The following is a 26405-nucleotide window of genomic DNA, read 5'->3' on the forward strand; positions in this document are numbered from 1 at the left end:
CCCTGTGTTGGTTGAGAACGATAACGAGTCAAGAGAGTGAGGAGAATCCAAGAGATTGGCATCATTACTCAGTCACGCTACAGTTGTATAGACAAGGCAGGCAGTTTGATTCACTGCTCTGCTTTCATGCGACAAACACGGAGCTCCTGCTCTCTCCGCGGCTATGCCTTCAGCCTTCTGACAGATAGCACATGAGCGCCTTTAACAAATATCAAGACAGACAGACACAAGGCCCTTCTCCAGGCTACAGACTGAGAGAGTGGGAAAGGCAAAGACAAAACAAAGCAAGTTCAGCTTTGCTGTCATTCCGGAGTGACCAGTGGCAAGATATCGGGATGTCACTTTTGTGCTTTTTTTTTATTCAGCTGGCGTGAAGCTCGTGATCAGATGCGGTTGCTGAAGTGAGATGTTATCTGTTAAATTAATTCAGCAATGGGGTTGAAAACTCATAAAGGCCTGCTGATCAGTGCTAAATGATGATTTGCGGTGATAAATGTTGGTTCTGGAATTACAACATACCTGACGATTTTTCAAACATGTGAAAATGGGAAATATTTGTAACGTGTGGAAGTGGAGTGACTGTCAGGCCCTGAGGGAGTATCTACACTCAATTGTTCTGATTTAAAATAAAAACATTTTAGTGATGTGTCTACAATTAATTTTATGAAATAATGATTCCATTGTCTCACCTCTTTACACTGAAAAAATGATGTGTTGAGTTGACTCCATTTCATATCATTGTTTGATTGTTCTATACTTTTCTCTGGATTATTATCTTTGAACAATGACCCTCTGAAAGTATGGAGGTTCCTTTCAGGCCATGGCTTGTGCTATAAGATGTGACCAGAGGAATTTGGGGAAAAGCTTATGCGGGCAGTTGAACTTTATTCGTGGCTAACTCATTCATTGCCATCCCCGAATGTATTCGGGAATTGAAAATATTACGTCGAGTGTTTTTCTTGCGGGGGTGCCAATAAAGTACTGGCCAGACCTCTGGCAATGCTGTTACCTTCCACAAGGGGGCAGTAGTTCCCTTTTTTCCACCTTAGCGCTTTGCTCCAGCCTCAGCTGTTGTTAAAGCGCACTATAAACCAATATTTATGTATTGCATTGTATTTTGTACAGCCGGCCCTATTTCAAGCACATATAACTCCAGACCCATATAATTTAGAAATTAACACGTTTTTATAATGAACGAAGACAGTCTAAGGTTTCTTACACTGCATTGAATGTTTATGTAGTCCTAAAACTCAATATTCCATGGGTCGTGGAATTTGAGTGAGAATAACAAAACAAAAAACTGGCACTGGAGTGGACACATTTTAGCACATCTTGCAGTGAATGAGTTAATCTTGAAGGCTCATTATGTTTTTGTAAACAATGTAGTCATTTTAATAGAGCTAATTTAGATACAAACTGCATGTGTTGCCTTCATGATGAGGATCATTCAATTTTGGTGGCTTCAGACATAATTTTTTTTGGGGTCCAACATGGCGTATTCAAATTTTGGGTTGCCGACCCGTGCGCTAACTTGAGAGGGTAAACCATTTTGGAAGCCAATGACTGAATGTCTGATGTTGATATGAATCTGAATCAACATCAACAAATCATGCTTTCTATCTGAGCATTTTCCATGAAGTGCCTTTCCATTTTTCTGTTGTCCATATTCCATACTTATTTTTCTTGCATATTTAGAAAAAAACAAGGACAAATAAATTGCTGGATTTACGTTGGTGAATTATGATGAATGTGCTTTCCTCACTTCAGCCATCTCATGCAAGATGATATTTGGGCTACTTGGCAAGCAGTGTTGAAGAATAATTCGAGTGTCAGGATATCTGACTGAGCTCAGAAGGAGAAAGTCTCCATCTGGGGTTTATTTTCTTGTCAAAGTAGAGAATTGGGTCAGGGTAACAGCAGCGGGTGGAAGGAGTGGGCTTGCTGTCGCTTTTTTCAGCTCTCACAGAGAGGACACAATAGCAAGTGGGGAAAGAAAAGGAAAGTTCCACAATGCACTGATGGGAGACGAAATGTTCAGGGAGGTAGTCACGTTTGCAGTTGTCTGACTACGATGGAAAGCGTGATAGAGGCAGTCAGAAGGTTGTCTGTTTGCCCCCAGGCCAGAGCTGCAATCGCTGTGAGGTGTCGTATGATCAGGGTGCAGTTTGGGGGGGGCTCCGGTGTGGCTGGTGGTCTGACATCTGTGTCTCCTCCTCCTCTCTCCCGGCAGTTCATGGCATCAAGTGGACTTGCAGCAACGGGAACAGCAGCTCTGGGTTCTCAGTGGAGCAGCTAGTGCAGCAGATACTGGACAGCCACCAAACTAAGCCACCTGCCCGGACTCACAACTGCCTCTGCACTGGCACGCTGGGTAAGGGTTTTAGTGACCTGGGCTGAGTTTGTTCTCATGGGGCGAGTGGTAATACAGCTCATGGAGCCTTTTCTTTCTCCATGCTAGATGAGAGAATGGAGTCCCAGTTGATTGATCTTACATTTGGTATACAATTTAGTTTCTCTGTTTGTATCACAGTGTGATATTTTGCATCAAAACTGGCCATTTTCCTTTCTCCGTCATAACAATATGCAATGTTATGCTTAGAGTCGTGATGGTTGAGACACACCATTGTATGACCTAAAAACGGCAAAGGGGATCGAAATGCATATCGAGTGAAAATGTTCAAGTGAGGTAAATGGTGGCAGCAGCTTCCATTAATGCCCACAATAGATTACATTTGGAAATAACGATCCTCTTTAGACCAATTTTGAAGCTTCAAGTATAAATAAATGCACATAGCAACATGCGTTATATTCATGCGAGGTGCTGATAATATTTTTGGCCCCTTGGAGTAGCTCTCTTCACATTTGACATGTTCTCTTTGTGACACTGGTTGTGTCTATGAAGGGCAGGCCTGACCTGTTGAGTGATTTGGAAGTGAGCGAATGGGTCTGTCCACTCGGCGAACTGCTCAAGGGCTTTAGTGTGTGGAGTCATTCGAGGCCATGTGCTGGTTTGCTCAGTATCTGCTGGTATTTACCGTGTTGTGTTACCATTTGTTCAAGAAAGAGACAAGGTATATAATCGCTTGTGTCCATTCTCCTTGTACTCAAACCGCCTATTGTGTTCTAACAAGCAGTGGTAAGCTTTGTTCACATACTGTAGCTCACAATGTTTACTAACTAGATGTGCAGCTCTGTTTGTCTTATTTGTGTGCGTGTATTGTATTACCTCCTGGTTTACCTTCACCGTGATATGAGTGTGTAATAACAGTTTGTCTGGAAAAATGATACCTGCAAAATCACTATATTTAGCAAATAATTTGTGACATATTTATGGATATCTTCTTTTCCTTGCGGCTTTTCCCTTCAAGGGGTCGCCACAGCAAATCAGTGTCCTCCATCTTGAGAGGTTTGATCCGCATGTTTGTTTTGGCCAAGCTTATATATATATATATATATATATATATATATATATATATATATATATATATATATATATATATATATATATATATATATATATACAGTAAAGTCTCGTTATATCGATATTCAAGGGAGTCCGAAAAAATATCGATATAACCGGGACTATCGATATATCCGACCCTGTTTGCATGTAATTTTCTCCGTGCGTGCATAGAAATAGTATCGGATATATCGATAGTCCCGGTTATATCGATATTTTTCGGACTCCCTTGAATATCGATATAACGAGACTTTACTGTATATATATAAAAGCTTGGCCAAAACATACATACATATACATTTCTCAAAATCACAAACAGTAGCAGAAAATGTACTGTGACATTCAGCACTGGCAGTGGTGCAGTTGTTGAAACTGTTCCTGATAATGCTAAAGCACATCCGTCCTGCTCTGAGAATCTCCTGTTGTCATGCAGGTTGATCATTTATTAAACTTAAAATGTAGGCCATTGTGTATTAACTTTAGTAAATGCCTGGACATTTCTCAGACTACTACAGTTGGTAGTGTGTAGCACTGCTTTTTTGTTAACTTCTCTTCTTTCGTCAGAAAATAGTAAATTCCTAAATTATATGTTTGGAGTTATATGAGCTTAAAATGAGGGCAGAGTTATATAGCGCTTTAAGAACAGCTGAAGTTGGAACAAAGCGCTAACATGGGAAAAGGGCAATGCTGCCACCTTGTGGAAAAGACAAAAACATTGCCAGAGGTCATTACCAGAGGCCATGGCCAGCGCTTTATCGGTACGCAAGCATGAAAAAACAAAACCCGAACAAAATGTTAAAACTGTACCTCATTTGACAGAGGAAAAAAAAACATAAAGAGGATCAAATCATAATTGTGTTTTTTCTTTTATTTTCGTCCACGTCTAATCCAAATCATTTGCTTTTTTCCCGCTTGCTCTTAGGTGCTGGTAGCAGCGTGAACCACAAATGCAACAGTGCCAAACATCGCATCATCTCCCCTAAGGTGGAGCCCCGGACAGGATCCTATAGTAACGCTCACTCAGAAGTGCAAAACAACGACGTGTCTGAGGGGAAAACTGAAAACAGTGGACATGGTAGCACCAAAAGCAACGGGGGAGGAGGGGGAGGAGGAGAAGGAAGAGGGGGCGGAGGAGGAGGCAGAGGAGGTGGAGAAGGAGGTGGAGGAGCTGGTGGTACCAGGGAGAAACGCAATGGTAAAGTCCACAAGCCCATCTTGCTGCACCAGAACAGCACCGAGGTGACATCCAGCAACCAGGTTGAGGTACCGGACACGACCCAGAACTCCCCCGTGTCCATCAGCGGTGGCCTCAACAGCGACCCAGACATGGCTGACAGCCCTGCGGTGACAGGAATGAGTCACGTGGCCTCCGTCATGTCCGGCCTTCCCCAGGGAGTTTTCATGTCAGAGGTGGCCGGAGACCCCGTCTACAGCATGTCTCCGACTGGTGGCCCCAACGCTCATCTCATGGGCGCTGATGCCAACTCGCAGGCTTTGGTGCTTTCCGTGACTGCAGATCGGCACAAGTTTGCCTTTCCAACCGGGACAGTGGGAGAATCCGGTAGCACAGGCAACAGTCTTTCAATGTTGTCCGCAGCTGGGGTTTCAGAGGAACTGGTTCTTTCAAGCAGTCTAGACTCTGGAACCATCAAGATCCCGGAGACTAGCATGAACTTTGACCCTGACTGCTTCTTGAACAACCCCAAACAAGGCCAGACCTATGGAGGCAGTGCAATGAAGACAGAAGAAAGCTGCGCCTCATCGTCTTGCGCGGTCAGTGGTGGTGTCACTGACACACATGACACTCTGAGGGGCTCTCCCCCCATGGCGGTCAACGGCTACAGCTTCAACTCAGCTTTAGTGAAGAACATCAAGACTGAAGACACCTCCTTTGAGCAGCAGATGGCCAATGAGAGTGGCTACCAGGTTGCAGGAGTGAACTGCGGTGGTGGGGTGCCCGTGCCATCTGCTACCAGTTCAGATCAAGGCGGCCTATCACTGACCCCAGCAGGATCCTTGCTTCCTTCTGGTGGTGGTTTAAGTCCCAGCACCACCCTGGAGCAAATGGATTTCAGTGCTATCAATGCCAAACAGGACTATGGATCCGGCGCTTCTGCCGTGAGCTATGGTCAAGCCATGTCTAGTCCTCACATACCACACCAAAACCACTCTCCTAGTTTCTTCCTTCAGGATGCTTCTCAGTCCAGCCAGGTGCAACAGGGGAGGGCCAGCATGGGCCAGAAAGCACACATGATGGAGCACAATACCCAGGAAACTGGAGCCTATATGGGGCTGCATGTGGTGAAGGTTGAATCTCCTGCTACTAATGGTCATCACCGACACCACCACCAACAGACCCAACATAGGGTGCACTGTAATGGAGGCTCACCAACAGACAGCGGTAGCCAGACTGGATCCCTGCAGCTGTTACAATACCGTGGGTCTTTCACTGGGCTTGGCAATGAGCATGAGGAGGTGGTGGTCCTGGAGCAGCCAGCTGGTGTCAGTTCTGTCCAGGCCAGACCGCCTGAAAATGGAGTGGAGAATCTGCTCAAGCCAGGAGATCAATTACAGTCGTGTGTGGCACGAAACGGAGAAGGAGGCGCCACTGAGCACTATATTCAGACATCAGATGACAGTGGAGGAGGAGAAGGAGGAGGAAATGGTGGTGCGACGGAAGGCATGACACTTCCCAATGGAAACGGAGACAATGGGTGCGATCATACGCCACAGCAACTGCAGCCACTCCTTCAGGGAGTAGGCATGGTCCAGGGACTCTTCAATGCCATTCCAAGCCACCAAGGCTTGGGGGGAGCCGCTAGTAATGGAGGAGCAGGGGGCACTGGCATGGAGATCAGCCTTGATCACTTTGACATCTCTTTCGGAAACCAGTTCTCAGACTTAATTAACGACTTCATATCAGTGGATGGCAGTGGAACGGCCATGTCTGCCGGAGGAAACCTCTATGCTCACCAGCTCGTTACTTCACACAGTTCGCCGAGCCCGAACGGTGCCGGCGGAGGCACCCAACAGGGTCAGGAGGATTCCAGGGGGTCTGGCTACAACCCATCAGACCTCTGCCTTCAGCCATGCTGCAGCCCCCAGTCTCTGACCGGGGGTTCTGGTGCAGCAGGGAACACAGGAGACGCTGTGTCGCTGTCCTACATGAACGTAGCCGATGTGGTGTCTGCTGCCGTTGTGCACGGCGGTCTGGGCATGCTCCAGGCCACTGGGCGGCTCTTTATGGTCACTGACTACTCCCCTGAGTGGTCCTATCCTGAGGTGAGTGAGAGTACATTCAGGTACTATTCAGAAATTGAGAATTTTGTGAAAAGGGTCATTCATTTACGTAATTCAACTTAAAAGGTGAATAGTGCTGTATACTCCTAATGTTCAGCAAAATAACACACAATTTAGTACAGTGAGACCTCGGTTTACGAACCCCTTGGCTTACGAACTTTTCGGTTTACGAACATTACATTTATGAAAATTTTACCTTGGCATACGAACTATTTTTCGGAATACACACGGAGCTTCCACAATGAGTGATGTGTCGTTCGCGAACGAGCCCGTTCTTCTAACAACAAAATGGCAGCGGACTGCATTTATTTGTCTATTCCCCGCCCCCAGTCTTCGGTTAAAGCCACGTGATTGGTCAAGAACCCAGCAGTTGGGGGGGGGGTTAAACATTAATGAGACAGGCAGACAGAGAGTGAGAGAAAACACACACACACATGAAAGGGAGATGACAGAGTTTTAAACCAAAAAACAAAAGTGAAAAATAAAACAAAAAACATAAAAAAGGTTAGAAAATGAATAGAAAACAGTGAAATTTAGACTCGTTTCAACTTTGAAAATTCAAAAGCAGAGTGTACACTGGAAGGCTAAAATACAGTAAAGTCTCGTTATATCGATATTCAAGGGAGTCCGAAAAAATATCGATATAACCGGGACTATCGATATATCCGATCCTGCGCCGAACTGCATTAAACAAAAGCCGCCAAAAGAGGGCAGCCAAGCGCCATATAAGAAACGAAGCTGGCCATTAACTCCCTTTTTTTTGGGGTGAGAGATGTTCCCCCAATGTTGCCTCAAAATGGCACATATAATTCTTTAATGATTGTAAACATGTATGCTTTCATCTTCAGAACTACAGTGTATTTGAAACATATTCATAACTGGATGTGTAACAAGAAAGCATATTGTCCGAATCTGAAGCCATTGTTTGGATTCACAAGCAATGCAAGACGTCTTGGCGTGAAGTCATTTTTATTTGCATTTGAATAAAAAGTGACATCGGCTGTCCTTTAATACACAGTATGGAATGTTAATAATTTTCAAAATCATCACGCTTCAGCAGACAAAACAAGAAACATTGTTGCAAAAAACGATTGCATTCATATACAGTACAGTGGGCATGTACATAACACAACAGGGAAACTGCAAACTAAACGGTACAATTTAAAAAAGTAATTATACATAAACAAGACTAGTCACCTGAAATGACTGATGCAAGGGCAATGAAAATAACCGGGTATCGTACTAAAGTATGTGCGCAATGAAAATAGTATCGTAATAAGCGGTACTATCGATATAACCGATATCGATATAACGAGACTTTACTGTATCCCATCAATCAGGCTACACAAATAACCCGCACAAGTCATCTGTCCACTTGATGCAAAAAGCTATCAACCCAGCTAAACAGATCACAATTGATGAAGAACTAGATACAATTATCACAGAGAAAGCACCTACAAGATGGTGAAAGAAGAAGGTTACGTTCCTCATCAAGTGTTTAATGCTGAGGAAACCGGACACTCCATTCCATCAAGCCATTAACGACCATCCCAAAGGTAAATAAAATGACTTTATTCTACAATACAGGTTATCCATTTAATCATAATACTATAGCATATTTATTATACATAAAATAAGGTATATTAAGGTATATTTTGCGTAGTTTTAAGGCTTAGAAAATTAGAAAGTACAAAATTATGTTTTATGGGGACCTAGGAACGCATTATTCTCATTTTAATGGTTTCCTATTGGAAATTAATTTTGGGGATACACACTTTTCGCCTCACACACTGTCTGGGAACCAAATAAGTTTGTAAGCCACGTCCCGCTGTATGGAAGAAATGATCAACGTGACATTGCATTTCCGATCCACAAGAGCGCAGTAAAGGCCTATACAGAAAATTCCCAACATTATTTCACAGCCGGTGCAATTTTTGCTTTTGTACTCTTGGTGGCAGCATACAATCATCAGGCGGGATAAACTCTTAGTGTTTTTATCTTATATACAGTGTATTTATAATTTGGGGACATGGGCATTTTCAAAATACTGACCAGCGTAAAGATTGAATACATAGAGAAAGACATACCAAAGAAATACAAAAGAAAGAAACCAGTGTTTCTTTGTGAGACATTACATTCGCCATTTGAATGAGTACAATCCTTGACAGAACCGTCGATCCTGAATTCCACGTGCATGTGTTTTGAAGGGCGGTGTAAAAGTGTTAATCACGGGCTCCTGGCAAGAAGCTGCCTCCAACTACAGCTGCTTATTTGACCAGATCTCAGTTCCGGCTTCTCTCATCCAGCCGGGAGTGCTGCGTTGCTACTGCCCAGGTGAGATATGCATTCAGATTTTTTTTTTTTCAAAATTGCAGTCATAGTTCAAAATTGAAGCTCTATTTGCTGTGTTTGATTTGCATATAACATCCTAAACATGTGTTTTCCGTCATCAGCTCATGACACAGGTCTGGTGACCCTCCAGGTGGCCGTTAGCAATCAGATCATCTCCAACTCTGTGGTTTTTGAGTATAAAGCCCGTGCACTTCCTTCACTGCCCTCTGCTCAGCATGACTGGCTCTCACTGGATGGTAAGTTTCGCTCAGACTCCGAACCAATTCTTTCACCATTCCTCAAATGTCCTCGGAACGTTTCTCACATTAACCCATTTACGCCGAGAATAGAACATATTTTCAGATTGGTTTATAATTTTAAAGGGTATCCATCCATCCATCCATGTTCCATACCGCTTATTCCTCAGTAGGGTCGCGGGGGGTGCTGGAGCCCTGAATTGGTTGCCAGCCAATCGCAGGGCACACAAAGACGTACAACAGTCACTCACACACACACACCTAGGGTCAATTTGGAGTGGTCAATCTGCCTGCCATGCATGTTTTTGGAGTGTTGGAGGAAACCGGAGGACCCGGGTTAAAGGGTTATCATATTTTAAAGTTTCATGCTGTTGTATGCTTAGTTGGCCGAACACAAGGCCCACAATGGAAGCACAGAAAATCTTGGGTCAATCCGAGGTGAACACACACAGCCTGTTAAACGGTCATCCTTGGGTAAGAAATCTAGCCTTGGGCGGAATTTAGGACTTGGTAAACTCCTGCACAGGAAGAGCAAATTAGCCAGTTTACAAATCTATCAGTTCATGGAAAGACACCCCATTAAAATGTGTACGTTCTGTTGGTTTATGGATGTTGTACCATGGGACGTGAGCCTGGTGCTTTGTGGGTGTGAATATGTGCATGTAAAAGCACCAGTGGATAAAGTGGGACGAGGTGAAGCATGAGCTTCCAGGACAGCTGCATTGCAGACAGCCCTGGAGGGATTAGGAAGAAGATGAAGCGGTGCATCTCCCCGCCATTCATACGCGGATGCCTCAGCATCACTGGCTCATTCACGGAATCAGTTGAGGAGGAGCTGACTGACTCTGGGAAAAAGCAGCCCACTCTTTTTACCTCGCTGAGTTTAATTCTTTCCTTGCTATCGGTAGCCATCTGCTGCTTGCTCTTGATTGTCTGCCAAGAGAAGGAGTTATTTAGCTTTGGCTGTAGTTAAGACTCCCCTGTACATATTAGAGACACTGACATAATTGAAACTGCCAGACGATGTGCCAAAATGTGTCTACTTGTGCCAGGATTTTTGTAATTGTCACACAAATTGCAGGACCCACAGAATATTGAGTTTTAGGACTACATAAATATTCAATGCAGCGTAAGAAACCTCAGACTGTGTACTTTTATCTGAAAAAAATAGTTAATTCCTAAATTATCTGGGTCTGTAGTTATATGAGCGTGAAATGAGGGAGGATGTCCAAATACATACATATTGGTTTATATAGCACTTCAACAACAGTTGAAGCTGAAGCTAACATGAAAAAAGAGAAATGCTGCCCCTTATGGAGGCCATTGCCAGAGGCCATAGCCAGCGCTTTATCGGCACCCAAACAAGAAAAAAACAAAACCGGAACAAATTCGAGAATGGCGCTCTACGTCATATTTTCAATCCCAGAATAAATGTTTGAAGGGCAGTGAATGAGTTACATAATACTCGTGTGACAATGTTTTTGATAAACTTTGGGATGTGGAACTTCTCATTGATTTGACTCATAGGGTGGCTAATCTGTAAAAGAATATTTCATTGGGACACTACAACAGAAGCACATTTTGTGGATGAGTCTCGCCATCAAGTCATTCAATAGCAAGAACCAGCTTTCTCTTTGGATTGTTGCAAGCGACACAAGGAGCATCAGGACTACCGCCAATGGATACACTGCCCTAGCATGCACGCAGATTCTCAGTGTCTCCAGCCACCAGCTGAACACTATGCATTTAGTCCACTGCGCTATTTTACGATTTGCATACCTGCCAACTACTGCGGTTTTGCCGTAAAAACTACGGTTTACATTATCCCATTACGGGTTAATAATGAAAACTATGGTTTTCAATAAAAACAAATAGTAAGTACTGTAGTGTACTCAACGTTAATTCAGAACACGAGAACAAGCGATCGGCACAGTGCAAGCTGTTAGCTTCCTTTAGATGAATTGCGCATGCGCGTGGTATAGGTCTTTACTGGAATCAAGAGTGACAGCTCATTCCTGGACTCGAGACTGAAGAGTTGTGTTGCTTACAATTCTGACACCATGTGTTGCTTTGTGTAAGCGGATTCGGTAAATGACACAACTTCTGGATATATTTGAGGTTCTTTATTAGGACGGCTGTGTTGGTTGGAGAGAGAAGGCAATTGACATGTGTGGCTCTCGTAGGCTCTCATCGGACTACCTCGCAGCAGCGCGCATGCTACTTTGATCTAAAGCCAGGCATCACTAGTAGAACATGCAAATACGATTTGCTCATATCATTACAAGAGTTAGCGTCGTTTTTATGATTGTTGTATAATGGCATCTGCCGGAGAAAAATCAACAAAAAGTGTGAAAATTAAAAGAAAACTACAGTCGTTTCATGAGGAATACTCCCAAACATTTCCAGGCGCTAGACTTGAACTTCGCTACAGAAAAGGTGAAAATGACGCACGTTTGAATTTCTAACCTGTCAACCTTGGCTAGTATCTGCTGGTATAATTGATTACAATTCCCGTGTAAAAGTAGTAGTACGACGTACATTATTTGAAATGATAAAATCCACTAAAAAGCGTCAATGCAGACAGTTTACTGCGCATGTGTAGTAACCTGTACCCCGCCGTATTACGAGGCTTTTCTGGTTTCCGAAGTTAGCAGGTATGTATTTGTATGCAGCTTGGCCAAAGTGGACGACTTGGTGTTGTGTTCATGCTCGTGGCACAGCTGCCTGCCCTCTTGCCTTAATTTGTCATAATGCAGAGTGGGGGAAGGGGCGCTTATTTTTCCATTTCTCTGCAGCATTGCAGGTAGAGCGCCATTGGCAGGACACTGCCACAATAAGATCCGTGCTTCCAACATTATTGTGTGTGTGCGTGTGTGTGTGCGCGTATGGCTCATTCAGCTGCAGTCGGACTACGTCCTCGAGCATGCGCTGAGCAGAATGTTGCACACGCATTGAGCGCACAAGCGCTGGGTGGGCGTGTTTGGTTGACTATTGCGAAAATGCGCTTGGCCGTAACGGCGGCGTCCATACACACCACAAACCTGTTTGAATGTTACGCCGATGCTCTAAAAGAAGAGGTGAGCGGTGAAAGTGTGGTATCTGTTTGCCGACAGCACGTGTGAACTCGTGTGCGCTTGTGAGATGAAAGAAGTGGAGAAGAGGAGGAGTTTTTTTTTAAGGAAGGAGGAGTAGCTCCCCACATTACTCTATCCTTGTTCCATTGTTTGAGTTCGTGGAGTAGGATGATACACAACATGGTCGCGGATGTGATTTTGCCTTTCTTTGCCTGAGGGCAGCGCTGGGACCGGCATATCCCTTTTCAGCTTTGCGTGTGTGTGGGGTTGAGGGGCAACCATGGACCGGCTATCGTGGGTCAGGATACTAGTGACCGACACCTGAGCTTCCTAAACAAAAAAGAGGCGTGGTTCCTTCTTCACCCAGCGTTGGGATGGACTACCCATGGAAAATAAGATAGAAGGTTAGAACTTCAGGCTGTATCCTTGTGTTGTTAAGGTTTGTGTGTCAATTGTGTGTGTGTGGCGTGTGCGTCCGTGCGTGTGTGAAATTGAAGTTGCATTTCAGTTGATGCTGTAACTGGGCCAAGGTGGACTTTGAAAGAAATGTCCACCTCTCTGACTGCATAAAATCCATCAGGCATTTTTTATTTTACTAAAACTCAAACAATAACAGAATCAGAAAGTGTTTAATAGTCACACAGTGGGGAAATTTGCAATCTACAGCAGCTAAATTGAAAGGGGGTAAGAAAAAAACTTGCATGTTCTCAAAAAAATGGCAGAAGACTGAAATGTACAACTGCACAAAAAAAGTTTCATAAAAAGAACTGTAAATGGTGCAACGTATAAAAATACAGTATAAAAGCATATTTGATATACTGTATGTCACTATTGACCTGATATAAGGTGACTGTGCTATTTACAATCCAGGAGTATTCCTGCATTTCATTGTGACAGCCTTATTCATCAAATAGGGTTGTGATTGACCTATTAAAAAACTCACATAACACCAGCAAAAAGTAGCATGATCTGTCGCAAAAAGTAGCATGATCTGCTTTCTGTTGACTAACTGACTCAATGAATGAAACGCAAAACTTAGTGAGCGAATGGCACATGTTTGCTGTGCCTTCTACTCTCAAGTGGATGAACTTTTAATTGTTCTCCCTCTCACTAGATGTCGCTGTCAATGATGGATGAAAAAAATATTTGGGGAAAAAAATATTTCGGACAAATTCTGTGAACACCGATGATCTCACCCTACACTGCTGCTACTCACTGCTGACAGTTAGCCCCCATCCGTTTTCAACGTGTACTCACATTGGAGTTGTCTGAAAACAAGCTCATCACCTGGCTGCCGAAGTGTGTCACACACTCTGGCTGTCTATCTTATCTATCTAGCTACCGGGCTATCCATCCATAGATCCTTCCTGTGTGTCATTTGATCAGCTACAAGGTCAGCTGAGCAACTTCCAACGTAACCTTTTCTCCTCACTTTGCCTCCTTTCTAATTCACGAGAATTTAAAAGCCAATTATTTACGGAATGAACTGAAACTATGAAGTGAAACTATGAAACAACAACATGTGCGAGTGACTACCTTTTGTGTGGATGCAACAAGTAAACAATACATTAAAACATTGACAGTCTTCAGTAAGACAGCAAAATCACATTTTTCATACAGGCCTGTATGTGACCGTGTTGCATTGCAAACACTTCCTTTTCTAGCATGTCAGAGAGACAGACAACAGTGCCAAACCAAATTCTGAAATTCACAATCTTTGTAGTTATCTAGGGCGGGGCCTTTGTTAGGACTCTTAGGATATTTAAATTGTTTCTACTTTTCTTTTTCACGGTCGTGGACATCTTTCTAGCCACTTGTTATTTATTCATCCCTTGTGGCAGGAATGTCTGCGAGGTTCGGAAAAAAGCCTTGTCACTTGTGGACAGTTGTATGTTGTCAATGTGCTCTGGGCGAGTTAAATTAATCTTGCGTTTCAATCATGTTTCAAAATGGTGCTGCTTCAATGTTTCCTGTTTGTTTGAAGTAGATTTGAATTTGATTCCTGATTTTAATCCTGGGTATGCACGCGCCCTTTCTTGATCCCCACTGTATTATAAAGTACAATAATCTGAAATTCAAACGGGCCTTCTGGCCAAGACCCCTGATCAATTCTGCAGTGGTGTATGAGTATAATGCTAGGTGACACTCAGTCCCTGTGGCACTGACTCTTGGTGCTTGACCTTTGTTGTGACAGAATCTCTTGCCTTTTTAGACTCGACATGTGTTGACCTATTTTGCTGGACAAATGCCAGGAGGTTAAGAGTCACTCTCTCTTGCAAGACAAGCAATGCTATCACGCATGGTGTAAACTGTTGATTCAACTGAGATTCCAAACACAGAGGCCGTGCATTGCTGGCATCGGGCTGAAAGCTTCTATATCACAATTTGACTTGGATTCCGACAGTCAGTTGACGTGTGGGCGTGAGTTTGACAAACTCAACTAATGTAAAGTTTAGAAAACGCTTTCTCTTTGACGATGCAATGTTCATGTTTGAACAAACATGTTGATTTGAGCTACAATTATGCCCAACGTCAGCAATCTGAAAAAGTCAACAGAGGAGGCAGAGCATTGCTTAGTTTTTCAGGTGCTCACCTGTTTGAAGTTGAGATTATACGTTAAAATGTCAGAAATATGAATGGCATCCATTGCCACGATCTATGGGTAGTGACCGAAAGAACGTGATCCCGGATACAAGCAGTCAAAATTAAATATTATCCGAAGGGTGCCTGAGCTCTCCCTTAGAGATAAGATGAGAAGCTCAGTCATCCAGGAGGGGCTCAAAGTTGAGCTGCTTCTCTTCCATGTCAACAAGACCCAGATGAAGTTGCTCTGGCATCTGATTAGAATGCCTCGCTCACCTCACCGGTGAGGTGGTCCGTGCACGTCCAACTGGGCAGAGGCACCGGGGACGACCAGGACATGCCAGCGAGACATAGTCACCCAGCTGACCTGGGGACACTTCAGAAATCACCGGGAAGAGCGATAAGAGGTGGCTTGATCTTCTTAATATGAGGATAAAGTCAGCTTCAATCAAAGGTTGGTTCATTGACCTTCCATGTGTGCTTATTTGATTGCCTCTTATGTTGCTTGAGTGATTTTTACAATGTGGTCGTTTTAACCTGGTTAAGAATTCTACCGCCTGCCTTCTATCTTATGTCTTATACACACGCACGCACACACAGCATATTTTTCTTTTTGTGAGTCTCTACAAGAGTTTCTGCCATGTCAAAAGACTGTCCTGGCCGTCTCCCGTGTCCACAGGGGTAGAGCAAGTGATTCCTTGTCATGGGGTAGCACTGCAGGCTTTAAAACAAGTCATTTGTGGCCATTCTCAAAAATGTTCAAGCCCTTTTGTGGATTTTTTTTCTCCATGTCCACGTTGATAACGGCCACTACAATACAAGACTTGGACATTTCTTGGTCTCTTCAGGCATTGATCTCATAGATGGGATATATTTTAGAAGGCAGGGTAGATATACTATAGTTTTAGCATACTCTACGAGAATAATTGATGTAGTTGACTGGTCTTTGGGAGAAGTTAGAAAGAGCAGAGACAAGCAGATGTAAAGTTGTTAGTCTCCTAATCACTATTGTTTTGTTCTGTATGTAAACAAAAAAGTGCCTTTGCTGAATGAATATGGCGCTGGCTTTAGATTGCCCTGAAAACATGAGATTGAGCACGTCGATCATGCCCCTCTCCACAAAAGCCGAGCGTGGGAAGGTGTCTGTGTTTTGATGCCCTCGTCTATGGCTGCTCACGTTCCCCATCTCCCCACACTCTTCTCTTCCCCCATCCTCCCTCCGCAGTGGACGTGCCTGGCATTCAGAATAACAGGCAGCAGGTGGGAATGACATCATCTGCGCTGCAGCGCACTGCAGCATTAGGACTGCCTGAACAAAGGCATGCGAGCATGCTGAGCTATCCACTCTGCTGCTCTGCGCTTGCTTGTTAGCCTTGACCTTTGTCAACCATGTGGCCTGGTATCATATTAGGATTGCACCGACCTATCCCAAACCTGGCACTACAGACACAGCCCTTCCACCTTAGCAGAGAATGCTAAATCTGTCCTAATTTACTAGTTATTAGCTGAAGATGCTTCAAATATAAATGTATTTTTCAGCTCTGTTGATCACAAAGTGGTGCAAAGGGAAGCACCATCGTGCAGCATGCGGTCAGGTAGCGGAGCAATTTCCCAGCCTCTGTCATGCTGTGTGTTTGCCTGACCTCTTTTATGCTGGTATGACAACAAACATTTGTGTTGTATTCTGAAGGCTAAATGCTATCGGATCCCATTGGATGAGATCCACACAGAGTCAAGGGGCCCAAGCCCCAAACACGTATAGCACAGTGAGGAAGATTAATAAATATCTTTCTATGCTTTTCCTGTCTCTCTCTAGTTTTTTTCTGTGTGCAGTCCTTCTCCTCCCCTTCATCAATAAGCCAATAGAAGACAGACCATATACACACAGCCGTTTTCCTGTCGCCTAGTTACCGCGCAGCAGCAGGTTTCCACAGAAACAGCCCCACAGTGGCTAAATGGAGAATGCTAATGCGGTCTTCTATATTCTCTATTGATCTACTGCACTGATCTCTGTGTACTCGTCCTATTACACTGAATGGACACAACCACCTTGGTATATGGTTGTGACTTGTACGTCGATATACTGTGAGTGGTGTGAGTGTTGTTGCTTAAAGGGGATAAGGAGTTCACAGTGCACAAGTTGTGAGTTCAAGACCTGGTCCCTCCTCCCTGTGCGGAGTTTGCATGGTCTCTCCGTGGGTTTGCTCTGGGTCCTCCGGTTTCCTTCCACATTCCAAAAACCTACATGGCAGGCTGATTGAACACTCTAAATTGTCCTCAGGTGTGAGTGTGAGAGTGACTGGTTGTTTGTCTCTGTGAGCTCTGCGATTGGTTGGCAACGAATTTAGAGGGTCCCCCGCCTCGTGCCCGAAGACGGCTGGGATAGGGTCCTTCACCTCTCGCAACCTGGGTGAGGATACAGTGGTCAGGAAAATGGATGGGTGGATGTTATTGCTAATTGGGCGTCCTTCAAAGTTTCAACCTGAAGCTCAAGGAAAGTCTTCAGCTGGGTACCACAAGTTCCCAACAGATGGATTACACCATGTCAGTCACATCTTTTGGGTCTGATTAATTGTTTTTGTTGTGTTGGTTTAGTTAAAAATCTAATTAGAGGTTCAAGATGGGGCCAAAGAGGCAATACTTTGATTTTGTTATTTCTTACTCTCACTTCAGATTGCCTGTTTTAAGAAAAAGTGCAAACTTCATAATGCTGTGTCACTGTTGCCAGCATTTATATTGTCAGTTGCAATCCCCAAACTATTAATTTGATGGAGAATACCTTTACAATTTCCCACAAGGACCTGAGCTTTTCCTGTTGCCAAAGACCAACCTCTTGACATGTAGTGGAGTGCTACTATATAAGCCCTTTCAAGGCTAATGCACTTCCATCCTGATGTCGGGGACGGCTTTTTTCTTCAAGGACTCAGGAGATGGTTTTGATTGATTGATAATGTCCCCGCTTAGCCTCGCTATTGCATCTGGCACTCTTGAGCTCTCATATTCGGCTGGAGAGGCCTTGAATCCCGCTTGCCTATGCGATGCCTGTTCATCTTCTTGGGCTGTAAAGCCTGTAATTAGTGATTGATGGATTTTTGGGGTGCACTTTGGCAAAGTCTCTTGTAAGGATGAAGTTCATAATTGATGTGATTGTTCTCACTCCTCAGTCTGATTAATGGTGATTATACAGGGGTTGTAATAGCTAGAAGAGGGACCTTGCCATTTACTGCTTATGTCACAAATGGTTGATGATTCGGGTTCAAAGGGCTTTGGAAGCTCTGCTGCCTGCTGGAAGCATTTGGTGCCTCCAGTGCGATAATTCGTCTTGTCGGGATACAAGGTTGTGTGCGTAGATACAACAGCAAACACACTGATTTATAGTCATGCAGCATCTCTGCCGCGGGTTGAATTGTCTTCCTCCTCTGTGTCTCGCCACCTGGCCAGATAACCAGTTCCGAATGTCTATCCTGGAGCGCTTGGAGCAGATGGAGAGGAGGATGGCTGAGATGGCCAGCCACCAACAGCCGACCACAGCAGCAAGTGGTGGGACTGCAGAAAGTGGCGGCGGAGTGGGGGCAGGTGGAGCTCCAGGAGGCGGAGACAGCAACAGTCAGATACAGGTAAACAGCCCCTGAGCTAACTCACAGAACACAAGTAGTGGACTGAAGATCACGGCAGCCATGTTATAGACATTTTATTGGCTTATATTTCAAGGACAAAACAAATGCACCCCGTGTCCAACGGGGGGGGGGGGGGGGGGGGGGGGGTGAACGATTGTGAGTGTCATTTTAGTAAATGCAAGCCATTCAGTAAACTAAATACAAACTGAAACTTAGTTTTGTTAGTTTTAAATTGACCAACTGAAAATGTTTCTGGACAATTCAGTTTGTTGGTATACTTAAAGTGGAAAAAAAAACAAATAATTGTATAAAAAAAATCTAAAAATAACTGTTCATTCCTTTTAATTATAGTTTTGTTTACGGCATTGTAAATGAAAACCTGTTCTCAGTTGGCTTACATGGATAAATGAAGGGAATAAATAAATATCAAATATAACAGCATACCCACACAGAACCATGACTTCCTAAATTGACTTAGACAGATGAAAAGGTCAATGAAAGGATGAGCCAAATAAATGCTTTTTATGTAAAAACATTTTATCATTTACTGAGATTATACAGTAAAGTCTCATTATATCGATATTCAAGGGAGTCCGAAAAAATATCGATATAACCGGGACTATCGATATATCCGATATCGATATAACGAGACTTTACTGTACCATATCATATTGTGGACATCCATTGTTCATCGTCCTGTTCTGTGAAGACGGCATACTAAAATTTGACTGACGTACAGTGTTTGTGCTACATTCCAATCGTGATACAGGTAAGATCCGACTTGCGACTGGCGCGACTTACGACCACCTGTACTTACGACCACCTGTACTTGCGACCACGATCGCCAAACCCATTTTTTTTTATTTTAATTCTACGCCTGGCACCGCAACACGCTAGCAGCCGGGCAACGAGTACGACAATTTTGACCTGCAAACCAGCATCTCACTCTTGCGCAGCAATCGGCTGTGTGATGGCACTGGAGCAGGGAGTGTCCACCGATGCCCACAGCCCACGGTCGGTGTCGGCCCCGCCGCCTCTTTGACACAGTTCTTTCTGCTTTGAGGCGATGTGGCGGGTCAGGCGCGTCAGCGCCGCAGACGGCCGCGGGGTCGGGATAAGGCCATGGAGAGGGCACCCGGTAGATCACCGGCAACCCAGACCGACGCCCGCCCGCGTGGCGTCCGAATCAGATAGTTTGCAAGTAATTTAGCACAGTCTCTATTCAACATTTTGAATGGATTTCGACTTACAACCATTTAGACTTATGACTGTTTGGTCTGAATGGACACCGGTTGTAAATCGGGTGTTACCTGTAACCTGGTTCCAGCTGTAATGGTCCTTTGTGGCCACCACAAAGTAAAATGCGGTGGACAGAACCGAATGGTATTGCTGCATTGTCCGAAAGGAATGCTGTACAAATCCAGCAATAAAGATTGCACCGTTTGTTTGGCAGTGTGCGACAGGACCAACGCAGGCCAGCAGCTCCTTTGAGAGCCGTGTGGTTGTGGTTTGTGAGAAGATGATGAGCAGAGCTTGTTGGGCCAAGTCCAAGCATTTAATCCACTCCAAGACTTTCCGAGGCATGACGCTCCTTCACCTGGCTGCTGGCCAGGGCTACGCCACCCTCATCCGGACGCTCATCAAGTGGCGGTGGGAGCAGCATCCTGGCAATCCACTGCTCGTGTGTTTGCATGTCATTTGATTTTTGGTTGTCTTCCACCCAGTGCCAAACATGCTGATAGCATTGATCTGGAGTTAGAAGTGGACCCGCTCAATGTGGATCACTTCTCTTGCACACCGTTGGTAAGAGAGCAAAGCATATTTGGACATGCGTGAACTATGTTTTTAGCATTCTGCTGTATCTTTGACTCTTTTCTGCAACCTCGGCAGATGTGGGCATGTGCCCTGGGTCACCTGGAGGCAGCCGCAGTCCTGTACCAATGGGATCGACGGGCCCTTGCAATTCCAGATTCTTTGGGCCGTCTACCTCTTTCCATCGCCCGATCCCGGGGCCATACCAAATTGGCGGAATGTCTGGAGCAGCTGCAGCGGGAGGAGCGTCAGCCGCCTGGGCCACTACCCCCTACAACTCGCACGTCTTTCTCCCCGACGATCGACACTCCCGCTGCAGACAGCTGGATGCTAAGCTGGGTGAATGAGAATGTAGTGGCTCCCGGCGGTGGCAAAAGAGGAGGTTCTGCTACGACGACGACCACGTCCACCGACACCAGCCACAATCCAGGCTCGTAGCTTTATTTCAACATCAAATAGTGGCTCGGAAAGGACTCATTTGTTTAGACTCATTTTCTCTGCATTTCTGAAGCTAACATTTGTATTTTGCATGTTTTGCAGACTTGAGGAGGCCCAGGTCAGAACCTTCCAGTCACTACAGCAGCGACGGCCAAAGAGACCTCCCGCTAGCTAAAAAGCATAAACCCAACCCACAGCAATTTCAGACGCGGCCCGATAAGGCTTCATCCGTTCCTCTTAACCTGCAGCAGCAGCCGCAGCTGCTCCATAAGCTGCCTTCCAGCCCCAGAAGTCAGTCATCAGAGAGCCTGGACACAAGTATGTCAACAGGGGACAGCACAGGGATGGCCAGGTGGACCTCCAGGAAAGAGACCCTTTCTGGTAGCAACATTGGGAGGAAGGGTATGGGGGTCGACGAGAGCGGCATTTTGGGGAAGGAAAAGCTCGGCAGCCGCTTACGCCAGCGGGAACAACTGAGCATGCTGGTCATGGCGGAAAGAAGCATGGCTGAGGCAGAAATGCTATCCTATCGGGAGGATCTGGAGAATCAAGACTGTCTCACACAGATGGATAACCTACAGGTGAGAGTGACTGATTTACCATGTTCGGTGCCTTGCACACACTTTTCACCGGCAGAGTCTCGAAAGTTGACTCTTACATCGGATGCATGCAATGTATCTTCGCAATCACTGCCAACTGTAAACTTGGTTGAAAGCTGCCACACCAGCAGCTGATTTGCTTGTTTAGAAGGGCAGCATTCAACAATGTCACAGTTGTCATCTTTTCAATGTCCACATAGCGTTCGAGTCATCGCAAACAGTCAACCTCTCTTGTCAAATCACAGATGTGCTTTCAGCATCAGTCAACAGTCATTCACGTCTGTCTCAACAAAACAGGCAAATATGATGACTCTGGCCGAGCAGATCATCGAGGCAACACCAGAGAGGATCAAGAGGGAGCATTTTTCTTCTGCTGACTCTCTGCCTGGAGATACATCAGTGGTCAACAGCACCATGAACTGGCTGGCCAATTACCTGGGAGATGTAGAGCAGCTCCCCAGCATCTTACACCTACGGTATGTTGAAACCTTGAATACATTTTTTTGTAAAATGACCCCCTAACATGAACTCCTGTTCAAAAAATTTACTTGGCAGAGTGACAAAAAAATGACAATAAAGTTGTTCTTGACTTGACTTAAAATGGGGGTTCGGCAACTCTTGCGGCTCACCATTGATGGGTTAAAAATGATCCTTCCCTCTGGGTTCCGGCACCAAATAATGATGGGTTAAAAACAATCCTTCCCTCTGGTTCATGGCTCTTCACGGTTTTAGAAGATGGTTGTAAAATCAGCAGGAACCAAGGTGTTGAACAAAAAAGATTATTTGAATCTTCTAGACAGCAGAGACATTGTGAGGTTGGTTGAGGAGGGCCAGAGAGATAGAGATGGGGCGTGTTGGGAGAGCTTTTATAAAGACGGACAGGATGTGACGTCATGTAAAGACGGACAAGATGTGATGTCATGTAAAGGTGGGCAGGATGTGACATGAAGCAAGTCCAAGAAAAACAAAATGATGTGAAAGGAAATAGAAAAGATGTTTAAAATGTGTTCGTATAGCAAATTGCCTTCACAACCATCATAGTAGCAGGTCGCCCAGTTCGAAAAAGAGCTCAAGTCATGTTCGTGGCCAATGAAAATTGAACATGGGTATTATTGTGGTAGTCAACATTTGAAAATGTACTGGCGAAGACTTATAGAAATCATGTGTCCGTCTTGATGTTTTGCGGTTTTCTACCATGTTAACTCAGTCGCTACAATTGCCGTATTTAGTCAGGAATTGAAAAGTGTGACGTAGAGCGACATTCACGAATTTGTTCGGGTTTTGGTTTTTCTTGCGGGGGTGCAGATTAAGTGCTGGTCAGACCTCTGGCAATGTTTTTCCCTTTTACGAAGGGGGCAGCATATGCCTTTCGTTCATGTTAGCGTATAGTTATAGCTTCAGCTGTTGTTAAAGCGGTAAATAAATCAAGATGTTTATATTGTATTGTATTTTGTACAGGCGCCTCCATTTCAAGCTCAGATAACTCCAGACCCATTAACTTAGGAATTACCTCTTTTTTCTAATGCAAGAAGAGTGTATAAGGTTTCTTACCCTGCATTAAATGTTGATGTACTCCTAAAACTCCAGATTCTGTGGGTCCTGCAATTTCAGTGCAAATGACAAACCCTGGCACTGGAGTGGAAACATGTTTGCATATCGTCTGGCAGTGAATGAGTTTATTAAAAGTAAAAAAATTGCAAAATCATGACTGTGATCAGTGTCTTGAAGCATGTATCCTGAACTCAAAATCTGTGGTCATCTCAAATCCAAGGTCAACACAATATACAACAAAAGGAAAAAAAGTCAAAGACAAACAGTGAATGATGATGGGGATGTGTACCTGGCCTGTGCACTTGATGGCCAATGACTGCGCTTTACCAAGGGGCCTGTCGAAAGCAGATCTGAAGGCTTTGGTCACCTTCCTTCCCCAGATCTCTGCAAAATGATCCAGTGACCTCCTCATCCAACCAGAGCCTAAGTCCTGGACTTAACCTGCTGGGAGAGGGGCCCTTGGAGAGGGCCACACTTCCATCGCCGGCAGACTGGAGCGACTTCATTAATGCCTCCAACAGCAAGGTGGAGAGAGACCTGGCCCAGCTTACTCTATCCGATCCAGAACAAAGAGAGCTATATGAAGCTGCCCGTCTCGTTCAGACGGCCTTCCGCAAATACAAGGTACAGTCCTTCCCGTTAGGTGTCGAATTATGTGTGTGCTGGAGTGTGGCCCTTGCAGTGCTTGTGCAGTTTTGCACAGAATTTGATGGGTTTGCTTTGCTCCCAAACTAGTGGGTGAAGGTATTTTTTGTTTTTGTGGTGGGTGAATGCACTGTTTCTGATGAAACGGCACACTTTCCTGTCTGTTGGTCTGTGTGTCTCTTATGTGTCTGTCGTGTTCTTCTTTCCTTTGTACAAATGACAACGTCAACAAAATGTCACTGGGATGTCAGCATGGGGAAATGCCTTGAACAGAGCATGTTGTTTTGCATTGTCCTCCATCTTGCTTCCCTTGGTACACATGGGGACGCTTATTCTCCTATTCAGTGAATGGAGCTTGCTACCGCTTGTTGTCAACTCTTTCTCTGAACATTTTTCCTACTGCTGTGTTCCTCCCTGCTTTTACTTTTTTTCATATGACCTACCGTTTGCTGTCATTTGTCTCTGTGGCGCCTATCTTATCTGCTAACTAATGTCAAAGCAGACGTTTTGCAAGTCAAGAGTTGGCCTTCCACTCCGACTCGCAGCTTCCTACCGAAGCTGGAACCGGACTTGGGTGCCGTTGATGTGAGGACACCAAGACACTGGATGGAGCCACTTATATCGAAGTTGGCTAATAGCAGGTTGTGATTTGGCTTCTGACCCATCTCGCTCTACTTCTTCAACAGGGGCGGCCGCTTCAAGAACAACAGCAAGTAGCCACTGCTGTTATTCAGCGTTGTTACAAGAAATACAAACAGGTTGGAACATTTGTGTTCAAAATTGATTGATTCGACAGTGGAACCTCGGCTTTCTTGAAGTACGTGAAGAAAAAGGGAAATCTCTCATCGTAAATAATGTACCTCCAATTAATCCATTCCAGACAAAATGGCTGCAGTTTAACATACAGAAAATGAAAGTGATACCTCACCATTAATTTCTCTCTTATTTTTAGTGATGGCTTCCACATATGTGAGACAAAGTGGACAAGAGGTTATTGTTGGGAAAAAATCCACCATTTTCATACTTCCGATGGCGTAACTGTGTCACGGCTTACTTAAACAGTCACACTCAACAGATGCGTTCACAAACGCTGAAATGTTTTGTATACAGTTTAAAGGTTGCATCCATTCCAGGACAGACTGAAAGTGCCCGACTTGTGCGACTAAGCCAATGCTCCCCAACGGGGTGAAAATTTTGACCCAAAAATGTCAAAAAATGTCATTGTGCGAAAACCGGGGTTCCACGGTTCTTGATTCCTACTTGCTGTCACTAACGCAAAGGCCAAGACAAGAATCATTTCTTAAATGACTTGCGACATCAACATAGTGCTTGCTTAACACTACTGTACATGTTTTTCCTTCATGCAAGCTTACATGGATAGCCTTGAAGGTACACTTCTTAACAACAGGCACCTTAAGACCTCTAAAAAAATATCTCCGGTGTTGACGCAGCACAATATTTTCATTTGCAGTATGCACTTTATAAGAAGATGACGCAGGCCGCCATCCTTATCCAGAGTAAATTCCGCAGCTACCACGAGCAGAAGAAGTTCCAGCAGAGCAGAAGAGCCGCCGTGCTCATTCAGCAATACTACCGCAGCTACAAGGAGTTTGGCAAGCTCAAGCCTCGGCACTGCGGGGCAGCTGCTGCCGCCCTGATGCAGCACAAAATGAGGTAGCGATGCAGTAAAGGCACCAAATCAAGGTTCACAAAATGTGGCGCTTCAAATAGCATCCTCAAGCTAGCCAGGTGTCTGCGCTTCAAAATTAAATCAGTGCATTTGTCCTAACACTAGGCCACAAGTCTGTGTGTTTAAAAGTCTGAGTCAAAGTCTGACTATTTTTTATTTGAATCTAGTGTTTGCAAGTGGTATGACAGCATTAGAGCGATTCCTGTTGGCTTATTTTGATCGTTCGCCCTTGGTGCATTGCTTCTACGGGTGTTGATGGAGATGGATGGTTGAATCATCAGGGAGCCAGGTCTTGAACAGAAAGTTGATTTAATTTGGGAGAGCGCGGAGGCATCGCGGTGTCGGCCAAGGAGGGAGCATGGCGAGAGAGAGCGAAAAAACGGGCCGCAGGAGTATTTATGCGGCGCATAGTATATGACGCGACAGGATGTGACGTAATGAAAATGCGACATCATGTAAAGGAAGGCAGGATATGACGTATCAGGAAGTTTAAAATGTAAACAAAGATTACAGAGCGATGTTTAGAGATGTTTGTATGGCGAATTACCCCAACAATACCTGTGTAGTATTGAACCTCATGTAGTTGCCCGCCCTGCACTCCTCCCCCACTTATACAGGGTGACGCAAAAAGAACATCTGGAAGAACGTCATGGACAACTTTGTGCTGGGCATCAAGAAATGCACTGAGCTTAAATGGAGGCCATCTAGAACATATGCTGTAGAACGGAGAAAAAAGGTCGAAGACCCTAGTGTTTTGATGTGATGTTTTGAATATAATAAACTAGTTATGACCAAAGTTTCATTTCATTCGGACAAAACACTAAGAAACGGGGCCTAATTGGAGTTGAGGCCCGTTTCTTGGGGTGGGGGTCACCCTGCATAATGGTCGAAAAAAGTCATAGTACTGATCATTGAAAATACGGTCTGATTAAAGTGACTTAAAATTGATACCGACGTGGGCTGAAATCTGATTAAAGATGGCTGCTAAAGCTATTTTTTGGCTTGTGGATTAACATCATGTTTTTGCTTGTTTTTTTTTTTTATTGCT

At 44.6% G+C, this 26405-nt stretch overlaps 1 protein-coding gene across 5 annotated transcripts in view; it reads left to right on the forward strand.

Moving 5' to 3' along the window:
* Positions 1-26405, forward strand: part of camta1a (calmodulin binding transcription activator 1a) — a 344861-nt gene that overhangs the window by 312116 nt on the left and 6340 nt on the right. For 2 of the 5 annotated variants that reach the window (XM_088992319.1, XM_088992311.1), the window contains exons 8-21: positions 2231-2371; positions 4383-6742; positions 8968-9094; positions 9214-9348; positions 18447-18622; positions 20076-20272; positions 20347-20425; positions 20513-20864; positions 20975-21453; positions 21769-21947; positions 23403-23646; positions 24354-24425; positions 25036-25056; positions 25139-25341. In XM_088992319.1, the coding sequence (XP_088848445.1) occupies positions 2231-2371; positions 4383-6742; positions 8968-9094; positions 9214-9348; positions 18447-18622; positions 20076-20272; positions 20347-20425; positions 20513-20864; positions 20975-21453; positions 21769-21947; positions 23403-23646; positions 24354-24425; positions 25036-25056; positions 25139-25341 (4765 nt within the window). The remainder of the gene's footprint in view (positions 1-2230; positions 2372-4382; positions 6743-8967; positions 9095-9213; positions 9349-18446; positions 18623-20075; positions 20273-20346; positions 20426-20512; positions 20865-20974; positions 21454-21768; positions 21948-23402; positions 23647-24353; positions 24426-25035; positions 25057-25138; positions 25342-26405) is intronic. The other 3 variants (XM_088992337.1, XM_088992328.1, XR_016114467.1) reach the window with 2 other exon arrangements.

This window comes from Hippocampus bargibanti, linkage group LG01 (genome assembly GCF_051943395.1).
Source record: "Hippocampus bargibanti isolate YZ-2025 linkage group LG01, ASM5194339v1, whole genome shotgun sequence".
Taxonomy (NCBI): domain Eukaryota; kingdom Metazoa; phylum Chordata; class Actinopteri; order Syngnathiformes; family Syngnathidae; genus Hippocampus; species Hippocampus bargibanti.